This window comes from Drosophila santomea, chromosome 3R, assembly GCF_016746245.2.
Source record: "Drosophila santomea strain STO CAGO 1482 chromosome 3R, Prin_Dsan_1.1, whole genome shotgun sequence".
Taxonomy (NCBI): Eukaryota; Metazoa; Arthropoda; class Insecta; order Diptera; family Drosophilidae; genus Drosophila; species Drosophila santomea.
In genome coordinates, this window is record NC_053019.2 from 17,411,287 (window position 1) to 17,432,530 (window position 21,244).

General features: G+C 43.7%; 5 protein-coding genes across 11 annotated transcripts; 2 read left to right on the top strand and 3 right to left on the bottom strand.

The window, feature by feature from the left end:
- Positions 1 to 256: 256 nt before the first annotated feature.
- On the bottom strand, positions 257 to 5,415 carry LOC120451739 (protein krasavietz). Of its 2 annotated transcripts, XM_039635646.2 has the most exons (9): positions 4,525 to 4,791; positions 4,301 to 4,348; positions 3,410 to 3,658; positions 3,239 to 3,339; positions 2,556 to 2,694; positions 2,148 to 2,313; positions 1,641 to 1,884; positions 1,233 to 1,575; positions 257 to 488 (listed from the first exon to the last, which is right to left on the bottom strand). In XM_039635646.2, exons 3-9 carry the CDS (start codon positions 3,645 to 3,647, stop codon positions 451 to 453), a joined length of 1,269 nt encoding a protein of 422 aa, XP_039491580.1. In that variant the 5' UTR covers positions 3,648 to 3,658; positions 4,301 to 4,348; positions 4,525 to 4,791; the 3' UTR covers positions 257 to 450. The 2 variants fall into 2 exon arrangements, with proteins under 2 accessions (XP_039491580.1, XP_039491581.1); XM_039635647.2 differs by lacking the exons at positions 4,301 to 4,348; positions 4,525 to 4,791 and adding an exon at positions 5,265 to 5,415.
- Positions 5,416 to 5,729: 314 nt separating this feature from the next.
- On the top strand, positions 5,730 to 7,756 carry LOC120453625 (O-phosphoseryl-tRNA(Sec) selenium transferase). 3 transcript variants are annotated; one of them, XM_039638405.1, is made up of 4 exons: positions 5,730 to 5,941; positions 5,999 to 6,128; positions 6,407 to 7,423; positions 7,484 to 7,756. In XM_039638405.1, the coding sequence occupies exons 1-4, from the start codon at positions 5,828 to 5,830 to the stop codon at positions 7,654 to 7,656; spliced, it is 1,434 nt and encodes a 477-aa protein (XP_039494339.1). In that variant the 5' UTR covers positions 5,730 to 5,827; the 3' UTR covers positions 7,657 to 7,756. The 3 variants fall into 3 exon arrangements, with proteins under 3 accessions (XP_039494339.1, XP_039494340.1, XP_039494341.1); XM_039638406.2 differs by lacking the exon at positions 7,484 to 7,756 and having other exon boundaries at positions 6,375 to 6,612; XM_039638407.1 differs by lacking the exon at positions 7,484 to 7,756 and having other exon boundaries at positions 6,364 to 6,497.
- Positions 7,757 to 7,799: 43 nt separating this feature from the next.
- On the bottom strand, positions 7,800 to 11,171 carry LOC120452678 (golgin subfamily A member 6-like protein 22). The gene is made up of 3 exons (XM_039637028.2): positions 10,962 to 11,171; positions 9,052 to 10,905; positions 7,800 to 8,977 (listed from the first exon to the last, which is right to left on the bottom strand). The coding sequence occupies exons 1-3, from the start codon at positions 11,076 to 11,078 to the stop codon at positions 7,946 to 7,948; spliced, it is 3,003 nt and encodes a 1,000-aa protein (XP_039492962.1). The 5' UTR covers positions 11,079 to 11,171; the 3' UTR covers positions 7,800 to 7,945.
- A 1,216-nt stretch (positions 11,172 to 12,387) lies between these two features.
- LOC120454534 (regulator of gene activity) lies at positions 12,388 to 18,174 on the bottom strand. Of its 4 annotated transcripts, none has more exons than XM_039639909.2 (8): positions 17,174 to 18,174; positions 15,523 to 15,658; positions 15,249 to 15,463; positions 14,563 to 14,809; positions 13,446 to 14,018; positions 12,991 to 13,195; positions 12,704 to 12,868; positions 12,388 to 12,639 (listed from the first exon to the last, which is right to left on the bottom strand). In XM_039639909.2, the coding sequence occupies exons 2-8, from the start codon at positions 15,653 to 15,655 to the stop codon at positions 12,420 to 12,422; spliced, it is 1,758 nt and encodes a 585-aa protein (XP_039495843.1). In that variant the 5' UTR covers positions 15,656 to 15,658; positions 17,174 to 18,174; the 3' UTR covers positions 12,388 to 12,419. The 4 variants fall into 4 exon arrangements, with proteins under 4 accessions (XP_039495843.1, XP_039495844.1, XP_039495845.1 ...); XM_039639910.2 differs by lacking the exon at positions 17,174 to 18,174 and adding an exon at positions 16,784 to 16,938; XM_039639911.2 differs by lacking the exon at positions 17,174 to 18,174 and adding an exon at positions 16,158 to 16,176.
- A 229-nt stretch (positions 18,175 to 18,403) lies between these two features.
- On the top strand, positions 18,404 to 21,035 carry LOC120454532 (another transcription unit protein). The gene is made up of 4 exons (XM_039639906.2): positions 18,404 to 18,557; positions 18,621 to 18,684; positions 18,748 to 19,555; positions 19,681 to 21,035. Exons 1-4 carry the CDS (start codon positions 18,527 to 18,529, stop codon positions 20,974 to 20,976), a joined length of 2,199 nt encoding a protein of 732 aa, XP_039495840.1. The 5' UTR covers positions 18,404 to 18,526; the 3' UTR covers positions 20,977 to 21,035.
- Positions 21,036 to 21,244: the final 209 nt, after the last annotated feature.

The window sequence follows — 21,244 nt, forward strand, 5'->3', positions numbered from 1 at the left end:
TCATCTATTATGGTTTCCTATTTTTGCAACACAGTTCCCAAGGATCTTCACTCAAAAGCGACTGGCTTTCGACGCTTTTAGAGGTAAGAGGTTTTTTATTACTTCTGGCATTGCCAAAATTTTCAATTTGGTTTGGTACTCGTATCAACACATTTGATCAGAATTTCCTAACTTCTCAACACTGCCTCAAATGGGAACTAAGTTAAGATTCATGAACAATATTAGACTGGACTGCAAACGTGAAGTTCTTAGCATGTTTTGTTTTACTCTCTCCTTTATTGTTGGAATTTTTTGAGTGTTATATAGGTGGAGTTTTCAAAATGACGTTATTCATAGGGGTGAGTTGTATATAGTTCGACTGGCTGTTGTAGGTTCTAGTTTCGAAATTTCAGATGGGGATGGTAAAGGGCGGCTTCGTTTGTGTTCTTCTTTATTTAGCCATCAAGAAAGTTACTCGCCATTCTTTTGTTCATCCTCAGATTCGGATTCTGTAAGGCAATAAAATACAAAATGTCAGTATTGAGTTCAATTCTCATAAACTAAAAAAGTATAGAGCTTAGTTATGCTGTCCAAATGATTATTGGCCAAATTTAACTATGGAAAGTTATCTGGACACCCAACCATTCAAATGCTCTGGCACAACTCCTTTCGGCTCAATCGAACGAAGTAAACACTCGGAGCTCTTATAACGGAGTGTGCATGCAGACTGAGACAAATGCAGCTGTCCAAACGATTATTGGCCAAAATTAACCACGATAATGGGTTATATGGACACCCAATCATTCTTTTGCTCTGGCATACTTTACATGAACCCTTTAAAACTGGTTCCCAATATTGGAAACACTTTAAAAGCTTGGTAAGAAGCATGCTCGTTGAAGATTTATATTAGTGTCCAAGTTTTCATTGGCCATTGATGCTCAGACTTTGTGAAGCACCAAGGCAAGCAAAAACTCATATGCTCTTGCAATTTTGTACAATGAAAATGTCATCCAGGACAAGACCAATCTCAAAAATTGCAAATGTGCAATGTTTAAAATTTCAAAAGAAACATTGTTTTAATACTATATTGTTCAGGTTTTCATTGGCCTACGTTGTTCAGTGAATCGAAAGCAACGAGGCAAGCAAAAAACCCAAATTTCTCTTGCAATTACGTACCAGAATCAAGCTATTTAAGTCAAGACCATTCTCAAAAATTGCACGCTGTTATAATTATTTTTTTTTTATGTACTAACCTTCTTCGGCTGATTGAAGCCATTCCACAAACTTTCGCATTTGTTCAAGGAAATGCATTTTTCCCTTGTTTGAGTGACCCTCCTTGTACCAGCGCAATATGATCTCCTCGGAAAGGACCTCGGTCTTGTAGAACAACAAAATGATCTTCTGGAAGGCCTTCATGAAGTTCATGTTCTCGTAGCAGAATTCCTGCACCTTCAGGATTAGGGCCAACTCCGATCGGTCAGTTGAGGCGAAAGACTGCAACAGTGGGCAGTAGTTCTTTAGGTGACGAACAGCCTGATCGGTAACTAGCTCCTCCTTCTTGTTCCATTCGCCCAATGACATGATGGTGGACCAAATCTGGTAAAGATCATACTCGAGCATGAGAAAGGAAATCCAGTCGCTATATTTACGGATTGACTTACAATAACAATTATTTCATGATCGGGAATGTTGGTGCGTTGCGAGAATTCCTTAATGTCTGAGGTTATCTCATTATATGGCTTCTCATCGTTGATATCATCGATGAGCGCCTGCTGCAACTCACGCTTCGCCTCCTGGCTAGCCTGAGCCTTATGCAGCTTGACGATCTCGTTGAGTTCTTTGTCAAGAAAAACTTGTTTAAAATATTCCTCAGTACGTTTGTTTGGTGGGAAAAAGTCCATAAGTCTGGAATAACGGCAAAACGTGGAACCATTATTAATATTTTCAGTAAACGCATTCGATAATCAACATTATTAAATTACGTATTGAGGTGTACGAAAATTTAATCAGCACCCAAATGAAGCGAAAGTTCATTTGCGAATTGGGTAAAAATCCGTCGGATTTTCTTACTCTAGGAATATCAATTAAAGATGTACAACTGAATGATTGAGTCATCTTCCTGAGAACATTCCGGGCTGAAAACAAACAAATCAGACTTATAAACTTACTTGCTTTCCAGTCCACCTTTCTTAAGCGCCTGAATCAGATATGCAATGCCCTTCTCTTGCTTGAACGTCTGGAATAGCTCTAGTAGAAACTCCAGTGCAATGCCATCCTTGATCAGATGCTCGTTGTTTAGTACCAGTAAAACATTTGGCGGTACAGAGCCGTTAACTGCATAAGAAAGATAGTGTTAAATGCGCATAGTCAACGGTTTTCGCAAAACAGAGGCCTGCTAGCAATCTTGTCCTTGGGTTCGTGGCAATTGGATGTGGGTAATTCATCCAAGAGTCAGTATACCAAGTAAAAGTTTACTTTAGCCCCTCAGCAGCAAGTTGAACAAGTGTCCATCGGAACAACTAATTGAATGACCGAATTGGGCAGAACTAAACTATTACTAAAACTTTAACACTTACCTAACCAGAGCGCTGTCATACGCGCAAGCTTGATGCGTTCACTTGGAGTAAAGCCCTTTACGAATAATAGAACCTTTCCCATCTCCTCTTCGAACATTTTCTCAAGGTACTTGTACCGTCTGATAAGCTTGACAAATACCTAGAAAAAGTAGAAAGTGTATTTGCCTCTATTAGCGGACTGTGTACTTTTACTGCATTCTCAATTTCTGCTTTTGTAATTGTTGTTGCAACATTAGAAATCTTTAAATTGGTTGTGTATTAATTTCACAAAATAAAGACAAGTAAAATGTGGCTTTTTATTTTGCATATTTTGACACCGATTAAGATGTTGAGATGCATAACCGGTTCTAATAATATGCATTTTGATTCAATAGCGAGACCTTCGCAGTACTTGCATACACTTATATAATGTTAAATAGAGAATATTTGTCGACACAGAAGAAATCTCCAGAACGTTAGTGATTAGAACAAACCAAAGACAAGTAAATGTGTCGATTTATATGGCATATTTTTGACACCGATAACATTTTGAAACTTTATAATCAGTTCTAATAATATGCATAAAGAACTAAATAAATGTTTTGCTTGGAAAACAACTAGAGCTTAAATTGTGATGCAACCAAACTAATTTTCGTTTTGTAATTATCATAATTATATTCTAAACTGGTGAAAGGATTACAAACCTGCTCATGGTTGCGCATGCTCTCCATGCTCTCGGGCGCATCGAAGATGCAGTAGCTTGTGCGCGGCTTTTCGCCATCCTGAGATATAGAACCACCAGGCACTGCAATTGAAACAAAAATGGCAAATAGTCAGTGAAAAGACTATTCCCATTACTGGCATTAGGGACTTACCTAGTAGACCTCCTGCAATCAATATATCAAAGAGAACTTCACCGTAACGACGATAGTCGAGCTTGTTGCCCGCGCTGTCTAAATATTTAGAGATTTGGTCCAGGTCGCCTTCAGTTTTTTCGAGACCAGCAATGACCGCATCACGGAATCCCGTTGGGTCATATTTTTCTCTTTCATCTCTTTTTCTGGTCTTGATGCGTTGACCCGATAGCACTGGTCTTTCAGTTTTTTGACTCATACAATAAATTGCTGCAAAGATTAAAGTGGATTAGAGATGGAGGCGTTTTCGATTTGGCCCTGTAAGTTTATATTTGTGACGAGACTGAATTATCATGGCCACTAGATTTATTTTCAGATTTCTCTAAATATCAGTGTAGCTGTGGTGTGGCCGGTGGAAAACCATTCTCTGTATATGTATACTCGTTGGGCTTATAATCAAACTACCAGATTACTTCACCTTTCACCGGCGTTTAAGTTGAAACTATTGAAAACTTAATCTAAGGAAGCCTTAACCTAAAAATGCCAGCGCGTACATGTGGTTAAGACACACACATTTAAGAGCAGTGAACGGGCACACTTCACATTTCTTTTTCCCTCTCTCTCTCACAGACACACGCACTTATAGCTTGTTGAAGTCGAAAAAAGAAATTAATTGAGAGGCGAGAACAGCCCGAACAAGAAAAGCTGAATAAAGTGAAATTTTGACGTGGTTACTGTGCCAGGTAGCGCGCGGTGGGGAAACGAGGTCATTGTTCATGTTGCACACATTCAAACGCGGCCGATGACTGTGTTGGTTGGTTGGCTGCGATAAATTTGCCAAAGCAGTAAAATCGCAAATATTAAATAATCTAGGTTTTCAAGTACACACTGGTAAAAGGAACGAGAACTTACACTTCTACCCAACGATAATAAGCCTTGTGTTTGCCGCTTCCGCGTGTCCTTGCAAGCAATCGAATTCGGTTGAGTGTGAGTGCGTGTGCGCCTGTTGCTTTTTCACAACTGACGAACGTGCGAGAATATGTATTTTAATTTAACCTCACAAAGCGCTGGCTAATACTTCGCACTCGAGTCGACGAAAAACAAAGAGACAGAGGGCAGATCTCTTCTTTCCTTACCTCTTTTTTCGTACTAGCGAGCTTTTGCACTGTAAAACTGACACGCACGCACACTCACTCAACAACGAAGGAAAGGGGAGAGCAAATGGAAAATAAATTTTTTGTAACGGAATTTACTTTTCTGCCTTTAATATCAACGTTAACAATTTAGCTCGAGTCGAATTCAGACTACGTCCGGAATTCTATTTTTAACAGCTATCACAATCGGTTACTTGGTATGTAGTATGTATTGTTTGCCTCAAGTCCAGCGCCCCTCTGCGCGCACCACTTTGTTAAATGAAATTCGGAGAGCGAATGAGGCGACACACGAGCGAACGGCCGAAGCGGACGAGCCGATAACGAAGACATGTGGTTCAGCGCCATTTTGAAGCGATACATTGACATGACGAACGCAGGAAGAGAAGCGCAGGAAAACGAAAAACAGGGGAAACGGCGAGAAAAAAAAAGGTGGGGGTTCAAAGTTTTCATATTGCTGTCGAGCTTATTAAATAATGTGCAAGGTACAGTTGCACAAAGGCCCGCAAGCAAATGAATGCTTATTTGCCAGAATTTATGGCTGTCCGATGACTAATCTGGCCTTAAATATGTACGTATTTCGTACATAACCCCTTTTACCAACGAGAGCGCAGACAAAGGATTCGTCATTGCTAGAGAAATTACCAGAACCGCGGATTTTCTTGCCCTATTTGCCCCTCTGTACTGGGGCCGACTCTATAGGTTTTGTGCACTTGGGTACTTACGATTAAAACAAAAAAATCTGTTTTGCTGCGAATAGAAGTAACTTTTTGCGTAGCTGTTGGGCTATTTCTTCTCGACGACTTGCGGTATGACCGTGGCGTGTTCCGTACGAAAAGGTACAGTGCTCTATAAGGTGGTTAGAATGTGGTAACTTTCTGGTGACGCTGTGGTCTGGCCACACTGCCGGGACCCAAAAATGTGCAGCGCTGCCGGACTTTTAATGAAAATTCAATGGTTTACACATTGTAATTTTTGAGTAACAAGATATTAAAATGTAACCTCTTATTAATACATTTGTATGTCCTATATCGGATATTATATATATTTATATTAATTTTAACCGGATATTATATATATATATAATATATATATTATATAATTTTATATTAAAGTCACGAGATATTTCTTATTTATCTAGCTATTTTGTCCGCAAAAAAGCTAGATAATCTATTATGTGGCAACGCCGTTTAACTGGCTCAGTAAGAAAATTAAACTATTTTGGCGCATCTAATTTCGACGATATACATTCTTCATTTTTGCTGTTAATATACAATCTAACGGGAAAATGAACTTTGATCATGTAAATATACCAGGTAAACTGGTGCCGGACAACTATTTACAACTGGGACTGGCTGCACAACGCAGCAAGCAGCGCAGTTTCAAGGAGCTGCTCGAAAAGGTGAAAAACCTAAATGTAACTTAATGAAATAACTCAAGGGATAATGGTCATTTTTAGCGAAAGCTTCCGGAAAATGGTTGGTCCGATGAACAAATCGAGGAGCTGGTGCATCTGCTGGCGTCCTTGGACAGCAATAACTACCCTCACAAGATCGGACTGGGAGAGCGGGAAGCCCGAATAGCCTGCAGTAAGTTACATGATTTCCGTTAGGAAAAATACATTACCAACATCATTAAATCTTAAATACAACTTTAAAAAATCATGCATTAAATATATTTAGTCAATTTAGCTGATCCAAATAATATCAAACTAACAGTGTTACGATTTCAAAATAGCATTAAGGAATAGCAATATAATAGAATAAATACATAATTACACAGAACCAATTGCATATAGTGCACTCATTCTTCATGTTATGTTAGTCCTGTTTTAGATAAAATACTCCGAAATGAATTTGTTATACAGAACTCGTGGCTCGCCGGCACTATAACTTCGGTCATGGAATCGGCCGCTCTGGAGACTTACTAGAGGCACAACCCAAGGCAGCTGGTTCCACGCTGCTCGCTCGTCTCACAAATGCTCTACTTTTGGACCTTCTTCGCGGGATCGGACTGCCCAGCTGTGCCGGCTGCTTTTTGGTGCCGATGTGTACCGGCATGACATTGACGCTGTGCCTGCAGAGTCTTCGCAAGCAGAGACCCGCGGCGAAGTATGTGCTGTGGTCCCGCATCGATCAGAAGTCTTGCTTCAAGGCCATCACAGCAGCGGGCTTGGAACCGGTAATCATCCCCTGCCTGATTCAAGGAGAGTCCCTAGACACGAACGTAGATTTATTTAGAGAAAAGATCATGTCATTAGGAGTGGAGAGCATCCTCTGCCTGTACACCACAACCAGTTGTTTTGCTCCTCGAAACAGCGATGACATTGCAGAGGTATCCAAGCTGTCAAAGCAATGGCAGATTCCCCATATTGTCAATAATGCCTATGGGTTGCAGGCAAAAGACATCGTTCATAAGTTGGAGTTGGCCAATCGAGTCGGACGCATTGATTACTTTGTCCAGAGCAGCGACAAGAATTTGTTGGTGCCAGTGGGTAGTGCCATTGTGGCCAGTTTCAATGAGAATCTGCTCCAGCATGTGGCCAGTACTTATGCGGGGAGAGCTAGTGGTTCCCAGTCGCTGGACGTCTTAATGACGATACTCTCACTTGGCCGCAACGGCTTTCAATCGCTTATCGAGCAGCGGAGCGAGAACTTCCTTTACCTTAGAGAAAAACTTAAGAAATTTGCAGAGCTTCGGGGAGAGATTGTGCTAGACAGCAGGTTTAACTCTATATCTTTGGCCATAACATTGGCTACAATTGCTGGGGATCAGAAAGAAGGCATCACTCAGCTTGGCTCCATGCTACACATGCGAGGTGTTTCCGGAGCAAGAGTGATAGTTCCTGGGCAAGCCAAAACTATAGATGGTCATGAGTTTGTAGGCAAGTAATATTAACTATCAAGGTTTGTTTTCTAAAAATAATGTTTGTTATTTCGCTTAGATTTTGGCTCCCATCGCTCCGACCTGAAAGTTCCGTATCTGACTGTTGCGGCGGGAATAGGAATATCCCGGGAGGAGATCGACAAATTCTTTGAAATTTTTGGCAAGTGTTGGAACCAGCTTTTTCAAAATAAAAATGATAAAACTAAAAGCCTACCAGAAGCAAGCGACTGAAAAAAGCATTAAATGGATTAAAAAAACCTATTATTTAACATTGATGATAAACTTATAAACTTAAACAAAGATATAATAAAAACCGCAGATACATCCCAAATGTAGTTAAGACCTTCAATTTGACATATTAGTAGATTTAGATGTAGTAAATCATATTAAAGAATTATATATTTTAGAAGAGCACAATGTTGTTAGGAATGTACATAGACTTTTTTTGTTAAAACAATTTGGCAGTGCATCCAATAACGATATTCCACTAAAGAGGCAAATATAACCTTTTTCCTAAGACTCAGCTGTGACCTGTGCCTTTGGGCTTTCTATTCAAGCTGCCGACCGGGTCGTTGCTGCTATTGCTCGGCACGTTTTCTTTATCGCGGTGCTTCTCGCGACTCCGGCGCTCCAGGTGCTGGTTCATGGTCGCCTCGATCTTGGCGAGCGATAGCTCGTACTCATGTTTAATGCGCTCATACTCGCGTTTCATGTGTGCCTCCTTGTCCTCAGCATACAACTTGTAATTGTGGGCGGTGCGCTTGGCACTTTGATATCGCTGCTGTGCGGATCGCATCGCCTCTTCGTGGGTGGTACGCAGGGTTTCCAGCTGCTTGCGCCAGTGCTGCTCCACCTGGTCGACTGACTGACGCTGTTTTTCCCACTGGGCCATTACAGCCTTCATAGATTGCCTTTCTGAGTCGATGCTGGCGTGCTGCTCCTCCACTTCTCGGAGCAGTTCGGCAATTCGTTGGTTCTTTGCTTGCAGCTCTTGGCGGCACTTTTGCAGCATTTCTTTTTGCTTTTCTTCCTTGCCGGCCAGAATTTCATCGATATTCTCGCGTTCTGCTAGGATAGTTTGCTTTAGGAGATCAACCTCCGTTTGCCTCTGTTGCAGCTCTCCACACACCGCTTGGTATTCCCATTGGAGGCATTGGCTCCGCTCTTCAGATTGCTGCAGTCGGGTGGTAAACTTCTTGAGTTCAGCAGCAAAAAGTTTGGCCATCTCATCGCGAACTCGTTGTTCGATCAACCTTATTCGATTCTGGGTAAGCTCTTTTGGCGATGGCTCAGCCGTGGATTCTAAATTTGATTTCGGACTGAGCGTCTTATTAGGCTGCTTATGCTCTTCTTGCTGCCTAATGTACGCCTCAAACTGCTGTGCCTTCTCCTTAAGATCGTTAATGAGCTCGTCCTGCTTTCCTGAAAGCTCGATTTTTTCCTGCATCGCGGCCTGCAAACTTTTTGACTGCTCCAGTTCGTGTTCCAATTCTTCGAGTTCCTTGGTGTGCATTGAGTTCACGTTTTGGAGCTTTAACAACTGAATTTCCAACTAAAAGTGAATTATTAAAAAGTAAGAGTAAAAGTATTAAACATTTTTGTCAGAGAAGCTGTTTACTCGCTTACCTTGGTAATTTCTGCTTTGCTTTCAAGGCACTTGCTGCAGTTTTCGAAGCTTTCCTTGCCCACCGCAAGGTCTCCTTTGCGCTTTTCCCGCTCGCTCATTTGGCGCAAGGTCTGCAGATCGCGTTCGTGGCTGAGTTTCTCCATTTCTAAAAGCTTTTTTAGCTCCTCGGATTTCATCTCCGCCAACTGCAAATTTCGCTGAACAGTGGCCAAATTTTGACGTTGATCCTGCAACTCCTTAAGCGTGTCCGATTCTCTTAGCTTTCTTAATTCATAGTCTAATGACTCCTTGTCTGTGGCGATGTCAGAGTACAGTTTCTTAAGCCGCTCCACCTCGCTCTGTGAATCTCTTAACAGAATCTTGTGGCGTTCCAGCTCCAAGCGCAGGTTGTCTGCAGTTGCTCGAGTTCGCAACTGCCGATTATCCAGCGAAAGCTGATCGTAACTTTTTTGAAGGCTCTCGTGATGTTGCTTTAGTTGTTCCAGATCTTTTTCTACATTCCTGAGTTGTTCCTCTATCTGCTGCCGGTTTTCCTTTAGTGCATCCCTTTCGGCTTCGATGGATTGCAGTTGTGAATGCAGACCTAAATCCTGCTGTGATTTGTGCTGTTGCTCTTCTAACTCCTGCTGCATGGATTTCACTTTGTTCTCTAGGCGCATTTTGCCTTCTTTTAGGGTTTCTAGTTGGACCAGGGATTGGTTTTCCTGGTCGCGCAGCACGCGCAGTTCCTGGTTGCGTTCCTCCAAAAGCTTCTCTAGCCGTCGCACTTCTTCCCGCTTGTTTTTGAGGTTGGCCAGGGCTCGATACAACTCCTGCTTGATGTGACTAACTCTGTCTAGAGGATTCAGTGGTGTGCTACCAACAAGGCGCGATCCACCGACTTGACTTAGCCGACCAGTAGGCGATTCATCCGCTTGATGCTGTTGAATAAGTGAATCCATTAGGTCAAGTTCCGCAGTGGTTTCGTTTAGGCGTTCATGAAGCGAAGCGACTGTTTTCTCTAAATATGCAATGCGGGCTTTTAAGTCACTTATGCATTGCTGCTGCCTATGATTTTCAGCCTGCAAATCGGGTCTTGCACTTAGTTGGTTGCAGCGCACTTGGGCGTCATCCAAAGCTTGACTAAGTTCGTTAATCTTGGCGGCCTTATCCAAAAGCATTGTTTCATGACCAGACTGCAGAGCATGGTAGCGCGAGTTTAACTGATCCAACTCATTTTGCTTGCGATCAAGCGTATCCTTCATCTGACAGAGTTGCTGCTGGTAAAGATCGCACTGGGCTCGGTGCCTGTCCTCAATATGCTTCACACGCAGATCGGCGCTCCGATCCTCCCACTTTTGCTTACTGGCCTGCACCATGTCATACTTGCGCTGGACGTCCGAAAGCATGGTCATAGTGGTCTCTAGTTGACCAACTAGGCGCGTGTTATCTTCTTCCAACTGCTTCTTTTCCGACCGCAGCTTGTCTATGTCGCTGTCCTTATTGGAGCAATTCTCTTTGGTCTCCACCAGCAACTCGTGAGTGTTTTGCTTCTCGCGCAAGGCTCGCTCCAGCTCGGCTTTCGTGATAGACAGGTGCTTCTGTAACTCATCCAATTTTGTATGCGCAGCGTTTGACTCCTGGTGGATGTTCTGCAGCTCGTTATTCTTGGACTCCAGCAGCATCTTGAGGCGGTGAATCTCGATCTCGTTGGTTCGCTGAGGATCGTCGTGCAGGGGTTTTTGGTGTTGATGTGATGGGTAGTTGGGTAGAACAGGCGGCTGTTCCACTTCCGACTGGTAATTCGTCGTCGAGTCGATTGTGTTCTCATGATCATCCAGGTCGTCGAAGGCGCCCACCAGGATCTGCCCAAGCTGGCGTAGAATTGGAATCGGTGACATTGTTTACCAGGATTTCCCAGATCACTTACCTCTTCGTCGCGTCGTTTCTGATCCTGCAGCGCCTCTTCCTCCTCCTGACGGTCCAGTGTGGAGTTCACGTTGAGGGTGTCCGCCCCCTGAAAAAGGCTTATACCTGGTGTATTCATATTCAGCACAAGCGACGCCACAAGCGACAAATTCAAATAAATTCCGAGGCGCAGGCGCTGTTTTCGTAGGCAACTCTAATTTCTTTCTCGTCTTGGACGTTAACATAGCACCGAGTGCTGTTAAGTGCGATAACCGATTTTGCTAAGAAAACATTGCGTTTACACTAGTTGAAACTCGTGAAGTACAAAGTACATACACTCTAATTGCTAAATTTTAAAATGACTATCTTGCCAAAAGATACAAAAATGCCGAAATGCCACGCCAATAAAACTTTAATCTGCTTGCCGTCCATAAGCTATAATATGTTGTTTTGCTTATCAATATCCATTGATTTATGTATCAAAAGTTCTATCATTGAGTATCATCGGAAGGTGAAGCTGCTGTACAATCTAGAAAACAGTAGATTTACTAATAGCATAAAAGTAAAAAAAAGAATACGCTATAGTGGAGATAACAGGTATATTCAGAGATAGTGGGAAAACGAATTTTTAACATAAACATTTATTAGAAACTGTGGGCGTTATGTGAGTGACAAAATTATTTTGACATATCGCTAGACAATACCAAATCAATAAAATTAAAAAATTTAAAATATTTTTCAAAACGTGTTGAAACATTATATCTGGTCGGACGAATCTAAGTTTAAACGTTTTTAAACGGATACTGTTGGCAGAGACCTGGTGACAAGCTTCAAAGGCATCATGTAAAGTCATCATCGTAAAACTTTGGTCTAATATTAAAAAGCCAGTTGCAGCTTTTAAGCCAAATAATAACGAAAGCCTATGGACCGTGATTGAGGAGCTCCAGGAGCAAAATATCCCCAAAACAATGCCAGGACCTGGTTGACTCAATGCCAAAACGTTGCGCAGCTCTTATTGCTAATAAAGGATACACTACATAATATTAAATTGGTGGGATGGGCGTAGTTTTAATATGCAATCACTTGTTATTAGTGAAATTGTTACTGTTAAGTTTATATTTTAAGTTTAAAGCATTTTTTATGAAGTGATGCTATTATTTTTTTCGCGCTATTTTTTCATTTTTAATCAAGTTCCTTAAATAAGTTAAGATTTCATAGAACCACTGTGATTTTTTTTAATTTCCTAAAAAGTGAATTGTTCAACCTTTTTAAAAAGGTATTTCAGGTCCTTTAAAACCCTAATCCCTAATCCGCAGCTGTATGTATGTATGTATCCTAACACCGTTATAGAAGAAAAACTCAAGTACATTTTTTAATTTTTAAAATAAAACTTATTATTCATGTTAGTGTTGAATGTCCTTGTTGCAATGCAAAAACAACAGAATATGTTCTTTTTCAATTTTTTTCATTTTTATTAATTTTATACAGACTGTCCATTCATAAACGCACTTATATTGGGACATTTATCTAATTTCTCGGCATCTATTTGGAACACCTTGGACAAACGTTTCCAACTTTGCGCATCAAAGTAGTAGAAGGTGCCGCGCTCTTTTGTACCATTTTTTTCATATTGATCAATGCCAGGAATTCGAGTTATCCATATTTTCTCCTCCACGTGATACCGCCACTCGCGACTATGCCTGCGATCAGATCAGAGCTTTAGTATATAGGTTAGATAATGGGGGTTACGTGGGAAGTACTCACAATTCAGCAGCTGCCATTAATTGCATCATATCGCCGATGTTCGTGTAGAAAAGGAAAAAGAGCAGATCTTCTTGCAGCTTTTTCAGTACTGGCGCTGTTAGTTTGTCTCTTATCGCAAAGTTAATCAGATATTCGGGTGGCACGTTGAACTCAACGTCTTGTGCTCTGCAAAAAAATAAATAAATATCCAATATTATTAAATAAGTGTTTATTATGTAACTTAGCAATCTTGTATCTCTCAAGCTTTATGTTCTTTTGCCTACCAACTACCACACAAGTAAACTGACCTGCAGGGCTGTGCGACGAAGGGGCCAGCAAAGGTTGTATGCAAGCTCTCTTGCGAGTTAAGGTTCAGGCCTAAACCCGTGAGATCCGTACCCAAGGAGAGCGTCACCAGATTGGGATCCGTTTCTGCAGCCCGAATAAACGTCAGCAGGCCAACCATGCCGAACTGGTTGTTCACCATGGTCGCTGGTATGTTTGTGACCTTGCCTAATTATACAAAACGTACAAAAGGTAATTTTGTTACATTAACAATGTTTCATTATTGAATAAATCAAATATTTCATGGTTGCATTATTTGTGGATTAAATGAGTCAAAGGAATCAGAACCATAGATTAAAATGTATCAATCATCGGTATCCTAGCATTTTAAAAGCTCAAAATAATCAAAAAGGCACAAATAGCTCTCTTCAGCGTTTGGTACTAAATAAATGTTTTGATTAAGTGTTCAGGCACTTACCATCTGGCGAAGTTTGCACGCCGCTCTTTACAAGTTTATCGTTGCTGGAATTATCGTTCAGATGCTCGCCGCCCGCTCCGCTCCCAGAAGAGCCACTTCCACTGCCCAAGCCGCCGCCCACGCCCATCATGGCATTGCTGTTGGGTACGCTATTGACGCCGCCAATGCCGCTGTTACTGCCCACCAGTCCCACATGGGATCCGCCGACAACTCCGCTGGCTGCATTGCCGCCGACTCCTCCGCCTCCTGAGCTGCCAGCTCCTCCGCCGCCGCCGCCTACTGTCAAGCCCCCAATACCACTGCCAACGGCACCGAGACCATTGCCGCCTACAACGCCGACGTTGGAACCGCTGCTCCCGCTCGCTGATCCGCTGACCACTATCGAATTAATCGGCTTTTCCGTGCCATCCAAGTGGTTGTCTGTGGACGCACCTCCGGAGCCTCCTGGTCCGCCGACGCTCCCCACCGCGTTCGTTGTGCCGTCCGAGTTTTGGGTGCCCGGTAACGCAGGGAAGTCCTCGTTAGACATCGTGAACTCCGATTGCTCTGACGTCGGTTGCTTCACCATGCCAACTGAAATCAGAAATGGAGCGAAAAGGTCGCCCAAGGGAAATGAGTGAAGCGAAGAATTGACGTACTAAATAAGTTTAAGCTGATACATTACACTCGATTTACTTTTTATAATAGAAGCACCAAATTAACCAATAATTTTAAGTTTTAAGACATTTTACTGTAAATTAAAAGTAATCCTTCACCAAATTACGAATTTAAAAAGTGGCTTTTATTATGTGAACAGTTTATATTGATCGATTATAAAAGTATATTTTAAAAATGATACATGTTTTAAAACCAATGGGATTGCATAGCAAACATTTTTAACCCAATTTATTTTCAAATTCGAACTTCTAAAAAACTTTTCTGATTCCATTATTGTCCGTATTTGAATTTTGCCATATCCACAAATACCACCCGAGATTAATCACAAATACAGCGTAGCAAAACTAAGTGGGCCCAATGAGCTGATCACAACACAACACAAACAGCCGATTCTTAATAATTTAACTTAATTTTAAAAACAGAAATAAATAAAAAGAAGTGGATTTTGATTTGAACTCACAAGAGGTAAAGAAATTACCATAAGGTTTGCTGCCCGGCGGCTGGAGCGGATTCGATTGGGGCAGTGTCTGGTCGTTCTGGCCGCGCGCATTCGTCAGCGAGGGGAACTCCGTGGGATCGAGCAGAGCAGGCGTGGAGGTATCGCTCCCACCGCCGCCGAACACGTGGAAGTTATTCAAAGGACCGCCACCGCCTCCGCCCGTTCCGTAGCCGCCGCGACCCGTCTGCATGAAGTTGCCCATGTTTGACTGCGTAAAGGAATTATTATTAGCCAAGTCTTTACAAATTGTTATATAATTATGCCTAACATCTCCAACTCAATCTTTATAGATCAATCATTTATTGTGTAATCTAAATCTGTAATTTATTTATTTATTTACTGCAATGGAAAGGTAGATCCTTATATGGCTACTTACAAATATACATTACGCTTATATCTTTTATAAAAAATAAATATCAAGATCTTATTTAAACATCAGGCTATCCAGAAGCAACATCTCTTCTAACAAGGACACATTTACATTTCAATTTCGTATAATCCGTGCTGGTGTAAAGGTAAATTAAAAACTGTTTTTTTTTTATAAAATCAGGGATACGATTTGCCTTTCAATATTGTTATAAGTTCTATATTGAGTAACTTGACCGAGTTGGAGGAGTGAGACTTAGTTGTAATGCTGCACTGCTTACCATGGGGCCAGTGCCCAATCCTTGCATGGCTCGCCGCTCCACAAACTGCCGCTGGCCGAAGAGGTTGGTGTTCCGGTTTCCGCTCGAGATGGCGGGTCCGCCGACCGACAGCTGGGCATTCCGGTTCGGCGATAGTTGGGGTTGCTGCTGCTGTTGTTGCTGCTGCTGCGGCGCCTGTCCGTAGGTCGCCGTTCCTGGATAGGAGTTGGCGAAGTCTATGGCAACAAATGTGCGTTGGTGCTACGAAAAAAGCTTTGGATTCACAACTGCTTACCGGTTTGAAACATGCCCGACGTGGGCGTCACATGGCCAGCCAAGGAGCTACCACCGAATCCGCCTGTTGTCCGGCCAGCTAATGCCGCGTTCGCTATACTTCTCGGGGGTTGTTGAAAATTTAAATTCGCCATAATCTGCAAAAGAAAGGGGCTGTTGGTTATTATGCTGTCGGTCAAAATAAAAACGCATATCAGCGTCGACATTATAGTTTTACATAAACAGTAATTTGTAATGGTTAAGGAATTTCCTATTGGCCACATCTGATTTTAAAGTGCCTCCTAAAGCATAAACTGCTATCTGTAAGCTCTGTAGTCCCTTATATAATTTGTTAATACTGGATGATTCAAACTGGATGATTTCCAGTTACTAACATCATCCAAAACCCAACATAACTACTCATCGAGCCATCTGCGCAGTAATCAGAAAACTGCTGTCAAATGTCTGAATCCGGGAAATTCTTCGCCCATAAGCAAGAGTTTACAATAAAAACTGTGTGACTCAGTGGAGGGGGACAATAGTGATAACAAATCGCCTCCCCGCAGATAATTGTCGCACACTAAATGCGAGCATATGCGTATTAAAACAAACCACCAACCTTGTAGGTTAGAAGCTTGGAGCCATATATAGCCATACCTTCACTGCAAAGGGGGATTCACAATAAGGGCAACCATCTCTGGTATAGCTATAAACAAAATCGCCCGCGCCAAGTGAATCTGTTAAATGGCCGATGCATCAGCTGCCGATTGGCGAATTCGGACAGCAAACAAAGCAGAAGAAGAAGGAGAAGAGGAGAGTAGAGCAAATTGAGAGGTTGAGCAAGGAGGTGGAGAGGGAGAAACATAAGCAGAAAGGCTGCAGCAATTATTGCTGTTCCACTTTGTCGTGGGCACACATACACAGTCCGTGTGGATAAGATGGAGACCAAGACCATTGCGATGGTGTGGGTGAGAAAACCAGAATGACTGCCACCAGGATGCCAAGGAGTGGGAGAAGAACGGGGCGAGTGCATAAGGATATAAAACTTGTCCCTCGATCAATTATGCAGGAAGTGTTCAGTGCAGTAAAGTGCAGAGCAAAAGTGTGTACAGTAAAATTTACTTTTGGAATTCGCAAAGCTTTATACATTATACCCACCACGGGACAATTTAAGGATTGATAAATGTCTTAATGATATGCTTTAAAAGTCCCAGTCATTTTTTGATGCTGCTTGCTAGTAACATCGTATGTAAATAACACTAGAATTAAGTTCATACACTTACGTTTATTCGGTCTTACACGCCTATATCGGCTTTATCTTATCGAAAATTCATTTTGCTAAACTCTTTTGAAGAGTGACATCTACAGCAACAGGATATTATCGGCCACCGTAATTTCGCCGGAGCTAATCTCCCTGGAATACGAAAACAGGGTAATGATAATTCCCTGTTAGGAATTTATCAGGCTAGCTACCGATTCGATCGCTGTTTTACCTGCGCGCATGTAACTTTATCAGCTGATCGAACGACCGCTTCGCAACACTGGCGCCCGCGCTTACAAAAAAATCACTGGCCTGCGTAGATCAACTCTCGGGCCAAGTAAACCCTTTAACCTTGGTCGATTCCGCACGTACAATAAGAGAACTAGTCCGAAAGGAGGGCTGCGCAACTTACCTAAATAAACGTTAGACGATACTGTCGCTTCTTGCTCTTCCACTGTTAACGCTCGCTTTCCACTCTGTCCAGCAACAACAACATACACTGCTTGGATCGTTCTCACCGCATTTAACATTCCAAAGCGGCCGGCGGGACGAAGACGTGGGAGTCGTTGTCCTGGCGCCGTAACCGTAACTGTGACGGATCACCGATTGGCGAAACAGCGGGAATACGAAAATCCGCTAATTCCCACTGGGCAGAAGTTGGTTAGCTGTTGGTGTCTCCCTCTCTAGCGCTCACTCGCTGGAAGCTAGAAGGATTCAACGAAGAAACGGGAACTAGGATCGTAGCGGGAGCGGGAGCGAGGTTAGTTAGTACTTTTCCGCGCCGAGTCGTACCTAAATAAATGGCATATATACCGCTGTGCGTGTATATATGTATGTATATGTGCCTCGTCTGTATGCAGCGTGGTCTTCGTGCCGAAGAGGCAGCGAGCGAGAGTGAGAGAGAGGAGAGTCGAAGGATGTTGATGCCTGGCGGAGGCTGTCCGTTTTTTCTGCGCCGCTCTTGCGAACACTGTAGTTTCTATATTCACGCTTATGCAAATGTCGCGCACGTTACACTCGTCTCTTGGCTTTTGGTAATGTTTCCTTTTTGTATTTTATTTGTAAGTAAATAATCGCTCGCAATTGCGCTGTTGTCTCTGCTTCTTTCTACACTGCTGCACAAGCACTGTGTCTGTGACCCTGTGCGTGTGTTTGTATATGTGTCTGTCTTTGTTTTCTCAGTTCATTGAAATTTCACCCGAAGCAGCGAATGGCAAATTCTCTGCTTGATTTGCGCGTCTTTTACGCCGCCTGCCCGCAAATGCACTCGGACTTTATGGGGCCAGGTCCTTACAATCCACTATGAAGGGGCAGTAAACAATTCTTTAGCGCCCGAAATGGCTTTAAATTGTACACAAAAAATGTTCCGCAAAAAACTTTGTGGCTGTCACGAATACAAACACACAGGAATTAGGGATGTAAAAATTTGCTATCGATGCAGCGCTGCTATCGATAGTCGGCAGTTTTCAACGAAAGGGTTTGTTGCATTATTTTCTTTATATTTCAAAGAATATTTTAATTGTTTTCTTTAAAGATGACAATTTTATTCACTCTTTTGATTAGTTTAATAGTTGTTTACTTTTAATCGATAGACAAAAACAGTTATTGGGCTGCCACCTGGTGTGCCTGTGCTAAGATTTCCTTGAGTATTATAGTTATCGATTAATGTAAAAGTGCCTAGGCCTCCCAAACTCAACTTTATTGCCCGGCCGCGAATTGTCTTCATTGCAGATTTTCTGATTAAACACAAATTTTACTTGGCATTATGGGTAGCCAAAACTCGGACGACGACAGTGGTGAGTGGCTTATGGTTTCGTCCCTGCCGGTGCAAATACTATTTTCTCTGTTTACATATGTAGGTTCCTCCGGTTCGAGTCGAAGTGGAAGCCGAAGTGTCACGCCGCAAGGAGGCAGTGCACCCGGGTAACTTTTTGATATTTAAAAACGGCGATGGGAGAATGCTGATTGCTTCCCTTCGTATTCCAGATCCCCACGCAGTCGTAAGTCGGGTAGTGGCAGCGATCGTTCCCGATCGGGCTCCAGGTCTTCCCGATCCCGGTCTGGCTCAGGATCCTCCCGAAGTGCCAGGTCCGGATCTGCACAAAGCCGCTACAGCCAGCGGTCTGGCTCCGCTCGTAGTAAGAGATCAAGATCTGCTCACAGTCGCAGGTCGGGATCTGCCCATAGCCGTAAATCTGGAACTCCGAAATCTTTACAAAGTCACAAATCGGGTTCGCCGCAAAGTCGCAAGTCAGGATCGCCTCATAGTCGTAGATCTGGCTCTCCTCAAAGTCGCAAGTCAGGGTCGCCTCACAGCCGCAGATCCGGCTCTCCCCACAGTCGTAGATCAGGATCTCCTCACTCCCAGAGATCTGGCTCCGCCCAAAGTCGCAAATCTGGTTCGGCACAAAGTGCCCGCTATCGATCCAGGTCTAATAGCGGTACGCACAAGGGTAGTGGCAACGAGGAATCGCGGTCCAATTCGCCCAATCTCCAAATAGACGATGAGCGTGCCAATTCCAAAAGCGGCAGTCGCAGCAAAAGTAGGAGCCGGAGCGGCAGTCGCACTTCCAGATCGCGCTCCAAGACGGGCACGCCGTCGCCCAATAGAAGTCGTAGTCGCAGCGAATCCGGGTCCGGCAGCGATATTGGTGCGTCCAAGAAGACACGCAAGGCAAGTGGCTCTGATCGGCAGAAGAACAAGAGCAGCAGCGATAGCGACATGGAAGAATCACCCACCAAAGCTAAGAAATCACGGCTGATCGACACTGACAGTGAGTCCGATCAGGATGAGGTAAGGCACACTCTGGACTACTTTAATATATGGATATTTAACTATGTAGTTATATATTTATGAAAAAACAACAGCCTTGAATACTTCAGCTTACTAATAAAAGTATTTAAATTTCAATATTGCAGGCAAAGAAAGCTCCCGCTGCAGCTGACATATTTGGAGATGCCGATGATATAAGTGACGATGAGGAGGAGGCTGGACCAGTCACCAGAAAATCCCCGGCACGCTCCAAAAGCCGAAGTCGCAGCAGGTCCCGCTCCCGCAGTCGTTCGATGAGCCGTTCGCGTTCCCGGTCCAGATCGGGATCCCGGGATAAAGTTGGGAGCCAAGTAGAACCGGCGCCCAAGGAGGATGAACCTGAACCGCTGCCGGAAACCCGAATCGATGTAGAGATTCCACGCATCTCTGCAGACCTAGGAAAAGAGCAGCACTTCATCAAGCTTCCCAACTTTTTATCAGTGGTCACGCATCCTTTTGATTCTGAAACATACGAAGATGAGATCGATGAAGAGGAGACAATGGACGAGGAGGGCAGGCAGCGCATCAAGCTTAAAGTGAGCAACACGATCCGATGGCGAGAGTTCATGGACAACAAGGGCGACATGGTGCGCGAGTCAAATGCGCGATTCGTGCGCTGGTCCGACGGCAGCATGTCCCTTCACTTGGGCAACGAGATCTTCGACGCCTACAGACAGCCGCTTCTAGGTGACCACAATCATCTGTTCATCCGCCAAGGTACGGGTCTGCAAGGCCAGTCAGTCTTCAGGACCAAGCTAACTTTCCGTCCTCATTCCACGGAGTCGTTCACGCACAAGAAGATGACCATGTCGCTGGCCGATCGATCCAGCAAGACCAGTGGCATTAAGATCCTGACGCAGGTGGGCAAGGATCCCACCACGGACAGGCCCACGCAGCTCAAGGAGGAGGAGGCCAAGCTGCGTCAGGCGATGCGCAATCAGCACAAGGCGCAGCCCAAGAAGAAGAAACCGGGCGCGGGTGAACCGCTGCTTGGAGGCGGCACCTCGTCTTACCAGCACGATGATGGCAGCGATGATGAGAATGCCATTAGTTTGAGTGCCATCAAGAACCGATACAAGAAGGGCTCTGGTGCCGGCCAGGCAGAGGTGAAGGCATCTACCATCTACTCGTCTGATGAGGACGAGGGCTCCGACTTCGAAGCGCGTCGCAGCAAGAAGGTGGATAAGGCCAAGGCCAGCAAGGCGCTGCGCGACTCCGACAGCGAATCGGACGCAGGCAGCGTCAAGAGCGGCCATAGTAAAAAGAGCGGTGGAGGAGGCAGCGCCAGCGGCAGCGACAACGAGGGCAGCCAGAAGAGCGGCGGCGGCAGCAGCAAGTCGGGCAGTGGTAGCGGCAGTGGCAGTGGCTCCGGCAGCGGTTCGGGCAGCGACAACGATGATTAGCAAGTGGACTAGAACTTGCGTTCCTTGATCACACCAATAAAAGTAATTTTTCATTTTCACGCCCTGAATTGCTTAATCTTGCGGAATTTGACTTCGGTTCGATACATTGCGTTTAGTTATATTTGGCAAAAGTTTAAAATTAGTTCATTTCCATAGCAAGTCCATTGTTTATTGGCCGAAAGTCGGCACCCAGATGGCCAGTATTTGTTTGGTCGATAGAGGCTGTGGCAAAAAGCACTTAGGCAGAGCAATTAGCTGTCCGTTGAAC